Below are 15,096 nucleotides of genomic sequence, written 5' to 3' on the forward strand. Positions count from 1 at the left end.
TAGCCTCAAACTGACATAGCCTCTTGCAATGCCTAACCTACTTTTCCTTGCTTATGAAAAAATCTGGGTGAAAGGCCCGGAGATATGCCAGATAAAGGATTACATTCCAAATGGGGGCACACCTGAGCTTAAAGGCACAGTCCACAGCTCCATCAAGCCGACTGTGTGCAGACTGGCCTTGATAACCCGCCTCTATCAAAGTGAGGTCACTGCAACTTCACAAGCAGCAGCAACTTTGCAGACAAATTTCTCTCAACAGCAGCAAATGGCATGTGCAGCAATCAGACTTTGTGTGTTACAGTGCCAGGCCACATTAGAGAGGTGCATCTTTGCAAACCAGGTGGTGCCATAGATCAGACACTGGTTTTTGACCTTTGGGATGCAGATTGAATTCCAGCATAGACTAACAGGAGGAAATTCTTTTCAATATGCCAGCTGCAAATGTCCTACTTTTGGCGATTTTTGTGAAGTTTCAATCCAATCCCTGGTAGGTATAGTCCTTAATTTTGGCACTAATTGACTAGCTCAGTCAGAGATTATTGGTGTGTTTTTTTTAAGTGTCATAATGATGCAGTGGATGGCCAATTATAAAATAAGCCCCATTCACTTCGTTTTAATGCTTCAAATGACACCCAAAAAGTCTGGTGTAACAATCTACCCCTTATCACAACCAATGTGCCAACAGTAATATAGCATGCAATTTCATAGTGATAACAATTTAACCATTTCCTTACCAAATACTAAAGGATATTTCAAAGCGTGATTAACAATCTCCAAATCTGTCATTCCTACATTCTTCCTCATATCGTGGCTGTGTTAAGATCGACACTCATCACACCACCCCCTACTCTACTTCATTCCTAAGCCACTGCTCAAAACAAGGAAGCTGCTTAACTCCCTTAGGGTATTGGAAGACAAACTTGATGTCACCTAACCATTATTTTTAGATTTATTCCATATTTCCAACCCTTTTTCTGCCCGTCATCCTGGCTATATAGGCACTGGCCAGCCACCTAAATTTGTCAATGAATTAAAGAAAAGAAATAGGGTTAACATTGTAAAGATTATTTCCTGCCCATGCAAAATGTATTATCTTTTGATTCAAGTTGGGAAAAGGCACAGTTGTGATTTGCCAAACAAATGTTACCACACTTTTCAAAGTGTCAGTGGACCATGAACAATGTACATTATTTGTGTTACTCCTTTTTCACAAATAAATGCTTATAAAGTTATGCCATTTAGAAGGTTTCACTTCCATTCTAAACATGCTGCTGTCTCCATCAAGCTCTGACAACATAATTTATCAGGCATGAATTTGGAGTCTGACTAAACAAATTGACATCTCTTGCTGTGTGTTTACCAGACAGGTTATAAAAACCGATAGTCAAAGCCTTTCTATCTAAATTATTTGAAGAAATAAATATTTTATTAAAACAACATCCACTCAGATTAATACATAATTTCTTTAGGAACTCAATGCACTTCTGGCCACTTCATTAACCAAATTCATGGTTCATTTGAACGGGTCTGAACACCTACTCTCAAATGGGCCATTCTGTGCGGTAAACTGACCATTAACACAATTGATCCATCTATTAAACAGGGAGGTTGCCATTATGCGAGTGGGTGGCACAATGACACTGAACTGCCAATCTCAGAACGAGGGGTTCAAGCAATATATTTGTGGTTTTTGCTATATTTTGGAAAAATGTGCTTGAGTATCTGAAGCCAGAAATGACTGATGTATGACAGCAACACTAGAACGACTTAACACTTTACCACGACGTTTATTTGTTCACAATCTTAGGGGATTCATTAACCCATTGAAAATAAACAGATACACATCTCTGTTAAACTAGCAGAAAATGGAATGTCACAGTGATGCTTTAAATGTTTGTATGCCCGCATTACAGAATCATTTCTTAGCTATTATGTTTGCTATAGAATTGAGGATAAGTACTGATGAGAGCCTCTCCAATGAGATGCCAAATCCATTTTAAAAATAATTCATAATTATCATAAGAACAGAAAATGCTCAAAACACTCAGCAGGTCAGGCAGCATCCGTGTAGAGAGAAAAACAGAGTTAACATTTCAGCCTGATGGTCTGAAAGGTCAACATAAGGTCATTGATCTGAAAGGTTAACTCTGTTTTTCTCTCCCTCCAGGGATGCCACCTGCTGAGTGTTTCCAGCATTTTCTGTTTTTATTTCAGATTTCCAGCATCCTGCTTTTAAAATCAGTTCAGCCAGTATTTACATTTTGCAGATTGTTTCTACTTGTAACTTGTGGTTCAATCCAAAGCAAATAAGAACCATACGAATCATAAGAAATAGGAGCAGTAGGCCATTCAGCCCATCTAACCAGCTCTGCCATTCAATAACATCATGGCTGACCTGATTACAGCCTTAACTTCACTTTTCCACCTTCCCCCCTTAATCTTTGACTCTCATGTCGATCAAAAATGTAACTCAGCTTTGAATATTTCAACGACGCAGCCTCCACTGCTCTCTGTGGAGGAGGATTTCAAAGACTAACGATCCTCTGAGAGAAGAAATTCCTCTACGTCGCCATCTTAGATGGGAGATCCCTTATTTTTTAAAACAGTGTCCCCTAGTTCAAGATTACAGAATGAGAGAAAACATCCCCTCAGCATCTACCCTGTCAAAACCCCTCAGAACCTTATGGCCAGGATTTTCCCCTCAGCGATTTGGGGGTGGGGCCCGCTTGCCGAGGGGAAAATGACACGGGATGACGTCAGGAGGACGTCGGGAGGAATCCCCGATGTCATCCCGGTCCATTTAAATTTTTAGGAAGGCGGGCGGACAGCGAAATCAGCTGTCCGCCCGCCGACCTGTCAACGGCCAATTGAGGCCATTGACAGGCTATTTAAAGTAATTAAAGACCCTGCCCGTCCAAACTTAAGGCTGGCGGGCAGGCCAGGAGCCCCAGCGGGCTCCACATTATTGATGAAACTTCATCCACTGGCGGGATGAAGTTTCATGTCCGTATTGTAAAAAATTAATAAAGTGTATGCGTTCTTTATTAACATGTCCCATCTCGTGTGACATGGTCACATGAGGGGGACATGTTAATAATTTTTTAATGGTTCTATTTTTAAAGTTTTTGACACTATCAGTATTCTCCCTGAGACAGGACTTTGCCTCAGGGAGAAGTGCGCTCTTTCATGCACATGCGCGAAAGAGCACACTGACAGCTGGGGATTCCCTCCCCCCTGCCCCACACAGGAAACGCATAACGCTTCCTGTTGGGGATGCCGCTGGGTGGGCCTTAATTGGCCCACCCACTTAAAATGGCGGCGGGCCCCGTTTCAGTGGCGGGAGTCGGTTGCCCGCACGCCACCAAGCCGGTGGGGCCCACCCGCCATCCAAGGGCAAGATTCTGCCCTATATGTTTCAATAAGACCACCTCTCATTCTTCTAAACTCCAATGTGTATAGGCTCAACCTTCCCTCATAAGACAACCTCTTTATCCCAGGAATCAGCCTAGTGAACCTTCTCTGAACTGCTTCCAATGCAAGTATATCCCTCTTTAGTAAGGAGATTAAAACTGTACACAGTACTCCAGGTGCAGTCACACCAATGCCCTGTACAGCTGTAGCAAGACCTCCCCACTTTTATACACAATCCCTCTTGCAATAAAGGCCAACATTCCATTACCTTCCTAATTACTTGCTGTACCTGCATGCTAATATTTTTTGATCCACCATCCAAGGACACCCAGATCCCTCTACAAGCAGGATTCTGCAGTCTCTCCCCATTTAAATGATATTCTGCTTTTATATGCTTTAGGTCAGGTCAGGGCTGTCCCCAGCTTCCTCTTTTCCCAGTACTGATGCCAGTGCCCCATGAATCAAAACCCATTTCTCCAATACCAATCTTTTGATCCACGCACTCAACTTTCTGATATTATTTGCCCTATGCCAAATATACAATTCTCAGAGAAAAGCAAGTTGAATCTACACGCGCTTTTTAACAGGCATTTGATCTCTCTTCATGACATTGCAAACGATTTCAGTCTCGGTTGCTGACCTCTTCTTCCAAACTGCTTTTCCTCCCTTGGCCATCCATGGAACAAGGCTCAAAGTGTACCTGGTGCTCTGTCTGGGTCACCACCCCCCTGAACTTCAGTTCCCCAAGATAAGTGAGGACCATTTCAGGGTGAGCCTGCAAGGGAAAAAAACAAAGTAGGTTGAAGGGAACAACTAGCATGTCACCGTATTGGTGAAACTGTGACAATATACACAGTGCAGAATAAAGGAAAAAATACCATCTCTGGACATCTTCAACAGACTAAACGTAACAAAATGTTGAAGCAAAATTACATTTACATAGCACCTTTCACAATATCAGGACCTCCCAAACATTCCAAAGCCAGTAAAACAGAGTTATTAATGTAACATAGGGAAACACAGAGGCCAATTTAAACATAGCAAGGCCCCAAGAACAGCAATGAAATGAATAGTAAATCATGCTCTTTTTATGATGTTAGTCAACATAATTGTTGGCCAGGACACCAGAACACCCCTACTCTTCCTTGATTAGCGCCAAGGGATCTTTTACATCCACCTTAGAGGACAGACTAGGCCACGATTTAGCCTCTCCTCTGAAAGATGTCATCTGAAGCAGTACAGCATTTCCTCAGTACTGCATTAGATTGTCAGAGGAGGTGATGGTGTAGTGGTATTGTCGCTGGACTAGTAATCCAGAGACCCAGGGTAATGCTTTGGGTTCGAATCCCTGTAAAAACCCATCTGGTTCACTAATGCCCTTTAGGGGAGGAAATCTGTCTTCCTTACATGTGACTCCAGATCCACAGCAATGTGGTTTACTCTGAAATGGCCTAGCAAGCCTCTCAATTATATCAAACCGCTACAATGTCATAGAAAAGGAATGAAACTGGACATACCACCCAGCATCAACCTAGGCACCAGAAACAACAAGGGCCTGTCGACCCTGCAAAGTCCTCCTTACTAAAGTCTGGGGGGCTAGTGCCAAAATTGGGAGAGCAGGTGGCAAGGGCGCAGAATGTACTCTGGGTGGGGGACTTCAATGTCCATCACTAAGAGTGGCTCGGTAGCACCACTACTGACTGAGCTGGCCAAGCCCAAAATGACATATCTGCTAGACTGGGTCTGCGGTGGGGGCTGAGGGAGCCAGCAAGATGGAAAAACACACTTGACCTCGTCCTCACCCACATGCTTGCAGCAGATGCATCTGTCCATGACAATTTCAGTAGGAGTGACCACCACACTGTCGTTGCGGAGACAAAGTCCCACCTTCACATTGAGGATACCCTCCATCATGTTGTGTGGCACTACCACCGTGCTAAATGGGATAGATTTTGAACAGATCTAGCGACACAAGACTGGGCATCCATGAGGCACTGTGGACCAGCAGCAGAGTTGTACTTGAACACAATCTGTAATCTCATGGCCTCACATATCCCTCACTCTACCATTACCATCAAGCCAGGAGATCAACCCTGATTCAATGATGTGCAGGAAGGCATGCCAGGAGCAGCACCAGGAATATCTAAAAATGAGGTGTGAAGCTGTATGCCAAACAGCATAAGCAGCAAATAATAGACAGGGCTAAGTGATCCCACAACCAACGTATCAGATCCAAGCTCTGCAATCCTACCACATCCAATCGTGAATGGTGGTGGACAATCAAACAACTCACTGGAGGAGGAGGCTGCACAAATATCCCCATCCTCAATGATGGAGGAGCGCAGCACATCAGTGGAAAAGATAGAACCATAGAACACTACAGCACAGAAAACAGGCCATTCGGCCCTTCTAGTCTGTGCCAAAATATTATTCCGCTAGTCCCATTGACCTGCACCTAGTCCATAACCCTTCAGACCTCTCCCATCCATGTATCTATCTAATTTATTCTTAAAACTTAAGAGTGAGCCCGCATTTACCACGTCAGATGGTAGCTCGTTCCACACTCTCACCACTCTCTGAGTGAAGAAGTTCCCCCTAATGTTCCCCCTAAACCTTTCCCCTTTCACCCTAAAGTCATGTCCTCTCATGTTTATTTCTCCTAATCTAAGTGGAAAAAGCCTACTCGCATCTACTCTGTCTATACCCCTCACAATTTTGTAAACTTCTATCAAATCTCCCCTCATTCTTCTACGCTCCAAGGAATAAAGTCCTAACCTGTTTAATCTTTCCCTGTAACTCAACTCCTTAAGACCCGACAACATCCTAGTAAATCTTCTCTGCACTCTCTCAATCTTACTGATATCCTTCCTGTAGTTAGGCGACCAGAACTGCACACAATACTCCAAAGTTGGCTTCACCAATGTCTTATACAACCTCACCATAACATCCCAACTCCTATACTCAATACTTTGATTTATGAAGGCCAGTATGCCAAAAGCTTTCTTTACAACCTTGTCTACCTGTGACGCCACTTTCAGGGAATTATGTATCTGAACTCCCAGATCCCTTTGTTCCTCCGCACTCCTCAGTGCCCTACCATTTACTGTGTATGTCCTACCTTGGTTTGACCTTCCAAAATGTAACACCTCACACTTTTCCACATTAAATTCCATCTGCCATTTTCTGGCCCATTTTTCCAGTTGGTCCAGATCTCTCTGCAAGCTTTGAAAGCCTTCCTCGCTGTCCACAATGCCTCCAATCTTAGTGTCATCAGCAAACTTGCTGATCCAATTCACCACTTTATCATCCAAATCATTGATTTAGACAACAAACAACAATGGTCCCAGTACAGATCCCTGAGGCACACCACTAGTCACAGACCTCCAGTCTGAGAAGCAATCATCCACTACCACACTCTGTCTTCTCCCACACAGCCAATTTCGAATCCAGTTTACAACCTCTCCATGGATACCAAGTGTCTGAACCTTCTGAACTAATCTCCCATGTGGGACCTTGTCAAAGGCCTTACTAAAGTCCATGTAGACAACATCCACAGCCTTTCCTTCATCTACTTTCTTGGTAACCTCGTCGAAAAATTCTACAAGGTTCGTTTAACACGACCTACCACGCACAAAACCATGCTGACTATCCTTAATCAGCCCTTGGCTGTCCAAATAATTATATATCCGATCTCTCAGAACACCTTCCAATAATTTACCTACGACTGACGTCAGGCTCACTGGCCTGTAATAACCTGATTTAATTTTGGAGCCTTTTTTAAACAACGGAACAACATGAGCTACCTTCCAATCCTCCGGCACCTCACCCGTGGCTAAGGACATTTTAAATATTTCTGCCAGGGCCATTTGTTACAATCTTCAGCCAGAAGTGCGAGTGGATGATCAATAGCAGCCTGCTCCGGAGGTCCCCAGCATCACAGGTGCCAGTCTTCAGCCAATTCGATTCACTCCACATGATATCAAGAAATGGCTGAAGGCACTGGACGCTGCAAAGGCTATGGGCCCAGGCAATAGTACTGAAGACTTGTGCTCCACAACTTGCCGTGCCCCCGTGGCCAAGCTGTTCCAGTACAGCTACAACATTGGCATCTACCTGGCTATGTGGAAAATTGCCCAGGTATGTCCTGTACACAAAAAGCAGAACAAATCCAACCCAGCCAATTACTGCCCCATCAGTCTACTCTCAATCATCAGTAAAATAATGGAAGGGATCATCAACAGTGCTATCAAGCTGCACTTGCTTAGCAATAACCTGCTCACTGACGCCCAGTTTGGGTTCTGCCAGAGCCACTCAGTTCCTGACCTCATTACAGCCTTGGTTCAAACATGGACAAAAGAGCTGAACTCCCAAGGTGAGGTGAGAGTGACTGCCCTTGACATCAAGGCTGCATTTGACGGAGTGTGGCATCAAGGAGCCCCAATAAAACTGGAGTCAATGGGAATCAGGGGAAAAACTCTCTGCTGGCTGGAGTCATACCTAGCACAAGGGAAGATGGTTGTGGTTGTTAGAGGTCAGTCATCTCAGCTCAGGGACATCACTGCCGGTGTTTCTCAGGGTAGTTTCCTTGGCCCAACCATCTTCAACTGCTTCATCAATGACCTTCCTTGCATCATAAGGTCAGGAGTGGGGATGTTCACCGATGATTGCGCAATGTCCAGCACCATTCATGACTCCTCAGATACTGAAGCAGTCCATGTCCAAATGCAGCAGACCTGGACAATATCCAGGCTTGGGCTGACAGGTGGCAAGTAACATTCATGCCGCACAAGTGTCAGGCAATTACCATCTCCAACAAGAGAGTATAATCATCGCCCCTTGATGTTCAATGGCATTACCATCACTAAGTCCCCCCTATCAACATCCTGGGGGTTACCATTGACCAGAAACTGAACTGGACTAGCCATATAAATACTGTGGTTACATGAGCAGATCAGAGGCTAGAAATCCTGCGATGAGTAACTCACCTCCTGATCCCCAAAGCCTGCTCACCATCTGCAATGCACAAGTCAGGAGTATGGTGGAATACTCCCCACTTGCCTGGATGAGTGCAGCTCCCACAACACTCAAGAAGCTTAACACTATGCAGGACAAAGCAGCCCATTTGATTGGCACCACATCCACAAACATTCACTCCCTCCACCACTGACGCACAGTAGCAGCAGTGTGTACCATCTACAAGGGGAGAATTTTCAGCTTGGTGAGCGGGGGCAGGGCCCACTCGTCGAGGTGTAAAATGACGCAGGGTGACGTCAGGCATGCATCCTGACGTCACCGCGCATCATTTAGACTTTCAGTTCGGCGGGCACGCAGCTGGCTTGGCTGCAAGCCCGCCAAACTGTCAAAGGCCTGTTAAGGCCATTAATTAACTAATTAAGGCTATTGTGAAAGGTACCCGTCCAACCTTTAAGGTTGGTGGGCAGGCGGCCTTCACATTTTTCATGGAACCTCATCCACGGGCAGGATGAGGTTTCACAAAGCGTTTATAAATTAAATACATTTTCTCATTAAAGTTCATTGACGTGTCCCAGCTCATGTGACACTGTCACATGAGGGGACATCTCTTAATTTTTTTTTTCTTTATTAAAGCATTTAAAACTTGAAACTTACCTCCCTGAGGCATCTCTGTGTCTCAGGGTGATTTCTGTGCAAAAAAGAAAGAGCGCACTCCCGGCTCAGGGAACACCACCCCACCCCCGCCCGCACAGGGAGCGCACAGCACTTCCAGGTGCGTGTCACGCTGGGTGGGCCTTAATTGGCCCACCCACGTAAAATGGCACCGTGGACCCAACCGGGGATGCCGATTGGGTCTGCGTCCGCCCACGCCCGCCTCTGCACAACCCCCCCCAACAGGGGGGGAGAATTCTCTCCCACTATGCACTGCAGGAATTCTCCAAGGCTCCTTCAAAAGCACCTTCCAAACACATGACCACTACTATCTAGAAGGACAAGGGCAACAGATAGATAGGAACACCACCACCTGGAAGGTCCCCTCCAAGTCGCTCACCATCCTGACTTGGAAATATATCGCTGTTCCTTCACCGTCGCTGGGTCAGTATCCTGGAACTCCCTTCCTAACAACACTGTGGATGTACATACACCACATGGTCTGCATCGTTCAAGGAGACAGCTCACCACCACCTTCTCAATGGCAACTAGGGATGGGCAATAAATGCTGACCCAGCCAGTGAAGCCCACATCCCATGAATGAATCAAAAAAAAAAGCCAAGAATACAGGATGAATTTTAGTTCCAGGCTCCTGATCTTGATGCCAGGCTGAATTCCGGATTGGGAGCTTGAAGGTGACCATGGCAGCAGCCTGGAGGAGAATTTCTAGGAGGAGGCCAATTAAGAGACTGCCTCAGGAGTCCCATCAAATTAAGGGCAAAGAGTGGGCTCCACAGCCAGGAGGGCCAATGGGACACCCCAGGCTGTGGATGACCAGTAGCTCCTTTGGAAGACGTGGGTGCTGCTGCTGTAGGTAGGAAACCACAAGGGCACCTCAAAGTGGAGGCACTCTCTGAAGACTTAAATTATACCAAATATACTGTGGCCACAGCTGCCAAACTATCGTAGTGGAGAGGGAATCCCTTGCAATAGTGCCATGGGATTCTTTTCATACACCCAAAAAGGTACATGAGGCCTTGGTATACCATCTCACATGAAAGATGGCACCTCCAACAACGCAGTATTCCATCAGTATTGCACTAAGCGTCAGCCTTCATTTTTATGATCAAGTCTTGGAGTAGGACTTGAAACCAGAATCTTGTGGCTCAGAGGTGAAGGTGCGACAAACTGAGGCATGTCTGGTGTTTTAGGATGATCCTCTGGCAGCACCACGCACCCCCACCCCCCCTGCCCCTGCCCAAAATCCCATGGTCTGCCGCCAGGAGGCCTCCACCATTCCATCTTTGAGCTCCACCTACCTCAGGGGGTCCATCCACCGTCGAGAAAATCCAAGCCAAACGTGAAGAGTGCCGTCAACCGGCACTTTAATTGCCTATCCACCACCACCGGGCAGGCAGCCGTCACCCCCCCACCCAAAAGCTGCTCATTGAAAAGGAGCCAGAGGGGGGAACATGCCAGCAAACCAGCATGCCAGTCACTAGCGAGAAGTTGCAGCACTTGACCTTCCAGACCCGCTCCCGCCTCAAGATGAAAACGCTGGCCTACTTGTTTAATAAGTCCTTGTGATTCAGAGGCAGCAATGCTACCAGTGAGACAAGGCTGGTAACCTTTTCAAGATAAATTGTATTTCATTTAGTGAATGTTGGAATGTTCTTTCCTTCCATTTAATCCTAGTTTAGATTACTTATTCAGAGTTGACAGAATATTTGATTTGTAAGTAAAGCCAAAAATTGCATGTGCATATCCAAACTTAGCAGATGATTTCAGTACTCAGAGTTAAATAAGCAATACCACAGTCTAGAAACTACTGATCGCAATATTAGTGGGCAAATGCATGCCCAACTAATTTCTACAGCATTTACCATCTGTTATTTCAGGACAGACATTACCACTGATGACACTAGATGCCAGACATTAACCAAGGATAATTTCTAGGCTTCTAACTTCATTGGCATCAGTCCTGGCTAGCCCTCTAACCTCTGAGCTATAACTTTTGAGGTTCAAGTCCCACTCCAGGACTTGAGCACAAAAATCAAGGCTGATATTCCAGAACCGTTTTGAGGGAGTGCTGCACTGTCGGAGGTGTCGTCTTTCTGATGAGGCATTAAACCAAAGTCCTATCTGCCTACTCGGGTGGATGTAAAGGATCCCGTGGCACTATTTTGAAGAAGAGCAGGGGAGTTATCCCTGGTGTCCTGCCCAATATTTATCCCTCAGTCAACATCACAAAAACAGATTATCTGGTCATTATCACATTGCTGTTTGTGGGAGCTTGTTGCATGCGAATTGGCTTCCCCGTTTCCTACATGACAACAGTGACTACGTTTCAAAAGTACATCATTGGCTGGTCACAAAAAGCACAATATCAATGCAAGTCTTTCTTTCCGAGAAGTGGGATATAGAGAAAAGCTCTACTCCTTACGCAGTGTGCCTATTTTTGGCAGAGTTCCTGAAGCTTCCCAATTAGGACCCAGTGTATTTCATCACAGTTTCCAGTATATATGAACAACACTGGTTTGAATATATCTGGTTTCTCTCCTCCTTCCCTCCAATTTCATGGATCATCAGGTACTCTGCAGGTAATACACACTCCAGGCAAAATATACAGCCATAGGCAAAGGTGCACATCCATAATTCCTAATCAAACTGGAATCATGGGGAGAAAGGAGGAACTTGATCACACAGAGTGGTAAAATTGGCCAGTGAGCTCAATCTCCAGTACTCCTTAGATACAAAAAGAGCTGGAAGCAGAATACCTGCTCAGGATACCAATCTCAGCAATAGATTGGTATAATAGAGAGAGGAACCTAAAAAAAAAAATACATTCTAAAAGTGTGGAGAAATGTTCAAATGAACACTTTGATTTTCTATTACCTGTTGAGCTCAAAATACGTTCCAAGTTATATAAACTATGTAAGCTTTGTTCCATGGCAGGATTTCCTCTGGGTTCACTGTTCATGGCAAAATTATGGGTGCATTTATTAAAGAGACCCTTGCAATTTCGCTACTAGTGAACTGAGCAAATCTGTCACCTGTGAAAGAGATTAGGATCCCTGATCCCAGCAGAAACAGCAACTGCTGCAGTGGTCACACTACAGCTCTTAATATAAATGATATATTTCAAAGTAGAAGATGCAACACAAACCGTCGAGTAAATGTGACCGGCTGTGCTAAACCCCCACTGCTGATGTGGACTTTGTCTCGTCCTGTGGAGAGAAAAATAAAAGAAAGCGTCAAAACTCTGTATTATGTAAAGATTATGAACGTCATCTTATAAGGTTGCAGTAGTGCAGTGGTTATAAAGCTGGATTAGCAAAGTAAAGGTAAGGTAAAGGTCAGGAGTACAAATATACCTTGACTGAAAGGTAGAAATGAAGATTAAGCGGCAGCACAAATAGGTGGTAATGCATTGATTGCCCATAAAGTCTCTGCCTGACATTTAGTTTTCCTGACATTAATGGAACGGAATATTGAGCAGGAAATATAGGTAGTACATATGATGCTGCCGCTTATTATGTCATCGCCTGGCAAATTTTTATCCCAATAAATCGGGCCATTTGTGGGCTGGAAACAATCATGAAAGTTGCCAGACAATTGTAAAACAGCCAACTGGTTCACTTATTGCCCTTCAGGGACTGGACCCAGCCACACCTAATCAGTCTGGACTACATTCTAATTCACTAAATGATTGACTCTCAATGCCTTCAGAAGTGGAGCAGCAAGCTACTAAGTTGTAAAGTTCAATACCCGCCACCAGCATTGACTTCTCAGGGCAATAAAGAATGGGCAATATATGTGGTTTTTGTCAGTGTCACCACAGCCCAAGAAGAAATATGGAAATACGTCTGCTCAATATAACTACAGGGTAGAAAAACCTGTTGTGGATGTTTTCCTGCCAACTCTCAAACCACTCCTAATCATTTTTTCTCTCTGCTATGTTAACAGTATACTAGGCCATATATTTTAACCCAAATAAATGGGCAAGGAATGCCTTCATTAAAATGTTGGACAAAGAGATTTGTTGTGAACATATTGAGCATTTGTACAACACTGTCAACAGTAATTCCTGCTCCATAACTCTAAGCTTACTGGATTGAAATCACGCTGTGTGGTAATCATAATAAACACAGTCATGGAAGAGAAAGGGAAGGGGAATCTTCGCTTGACTCACCATATCTACCTGCCCAACTTGCTCAAGAGCAACACTGATGGTGGACTAACACCAGACTGATTGACCAACCCTTGCTCCCCAGTCTGGGGATGCTGCGCAGTAAGACACAGGAACAGAACCATAACGTCATTATTACAACTTTAAAAAAGGAAAATGTTTGGCACTTTTGTTTTGGAAGGTGGTTTTATATTTGCTCACTTTCTTCCAGGTTTGTTAAAAATAATAATATTCACCCCAAAGTGCAATTGTGAACGAACTGCTCTGGTGACTTCTCTTTATGTGACTCTCCCGAGCTTCTGGACATCAACCCCTATTGACTGTGTCTTGGAGTAGTCACGGTTGCCATAAATCAGATGTTCACAAATGAGGGAACCAGCAGGAGACGTCAGACACAAAGGGGTTAAAAAAATATTCCTACAGCTCTAACCCAGATGACCCATGCATTTGGTGTAAGTGGATGTTAACCCAATGGTGTCAAACTGATATTGTCACAGACCCAAAAGTCAATTAGCATTACAGATAGCGATAATAACCGATGAACGTTCATAGGGTGGGGGTGACATTCTTCTTCTTCACTATTTTAATGAAGGTGTTAACCTGGTGACATCTCCATTAAAACAGCAGATAAAAGAGTGTCACACAACAATATTAAGTATTTGTTTACTGTAATCACCAATATTAATTTTTACTCTCCCGTCAACTTATTATCATAATTTTGAGAGTAAAAGACATTTAAATACAATTATCCTGAATTCCACATTTTAGGAATCATTTTATTGCACTGAAGTCAGAAAATATTGGTTAATTCCGTTCTTCAAATAAAAGATAGAAATATACAGTATATATATTTAAACTGTATGCATGGCATATCACAAATAGATTTAATGATTTCACTAGTGAAGGAATACTGTACCTTTTCTGCACAACTAACTTATATCCTTCCAAATCAAGGTTAGCCTCACTCTTCAACCGGACATGTTGATCACTAACAGCAAGACAGAGATGTGGCACAGCACGACACAGGATCATTCCAGCCTTTGCATCCATTCCACACAAAGAAAGAGGCAAGTAAGAGAAAAGAAGCAAAAGAATAGGTGAGGTCATTATGCTTGAACTGGTTAGGACATTACTACTCTCAGAAAGTGAAACACCATGCTCAACTTAGGCCTGTTTGTAATCAGTGACCTCCCATAAAACCATGGTGGTATTTTGGAGTTCACGACAGATCTCCCTATGACTTGGACATTGGAATGCAGAACAAAATTTCAAACTTTGCCAATGATACCAAACTTGTAGGTGTAGCTGACAGTGAAGATGATACCAATCAACTGCAATAGGACATAGATAAGCTAGCAGAATGGACAGGCAAGTGGCAGATGGAATTTAACGTAGAAGTGTGAGTTGATACATTTTGACAGAAGGGATGGGGAGAGGCAATACATACTTTATGGCACAGTTCTAAACAGTGGGCAGGAACAGAGGGGCCTGGGGGTTCATGTGCATAGACTTTGAAGATGGCAAGAAACATTGGGCTGGATTTTCATCTTTGAGGTCAAGACTGCATAATGAGGCTTGGCTGAGAGCCCAGAAATCCATCAGACTGTTAAAACAGTTAAAGCCCCAGGGAAAATATTGCTTGACTAATAGCTCTAGCTCTCTGATCTCTTCTGTCAATTGCAATATGTTTATTTACACAAGATAAAGAGTTTTCAAGTGCTTGCAGTTTCTGCTATTGATACTTTAATGGCCTGGATGATTGATACTTTTATTGGCCTGCAGTAAAAAAGTAGTTTTTTTTTAAGAAAGTGGAATGTTATTAATGAATGACTGATATTTAAAGCATTTTTATACATCCTATTGTCACTATA

General features: G+C 44.0%; 1 protein-coding gene across 1 annotated transcript in view; it reads right to left on the reverse strand.

The window, feature by feature from the left end:
* Positions 1-15,096, reverse strand: part of LOC144684249 (doublecortin domain-containing protein 1-like) — a 337,405-nt gene that overhangs the window by 132,397 nt on the left and 189,912 nt on the right. The window contains exons 15-17 of the mRNA XM_078547886.1: positions 14,142-14,263; positions 12,203-12,263; positions 4,052-4,186 (exon numbers count right to left, since the gene is read on the reverse strand). Of these exons, the coding sequence (XP_078404012.1) occupies positions 4,052-4,186; positions 12,203-12,263; positions 14,142-14,263 (318 nt within the window). The remainder of the gene's footprint in view (positions 1-4,051; positions 4,187-12,202; positions 12,264-14,141; positions 14,264-15,096) is intronic.

The sequence above is a fragment of the Cetorhinus maximus genome, chromosome 9, assembly GCF_964194155.1.
Source record: "Cetorhinus maximus chromosome 9, sCetMax3.hap1.1, whole genome shotgun sequence".
In the NCBI taxonomy this organism is placed as follows: Eukaryota; Metazoa; Chordata; class Chondrichthyes; order Lamniformes; family Cetorhinidae; genus Cetorhinus; species Cetorhinus maximus.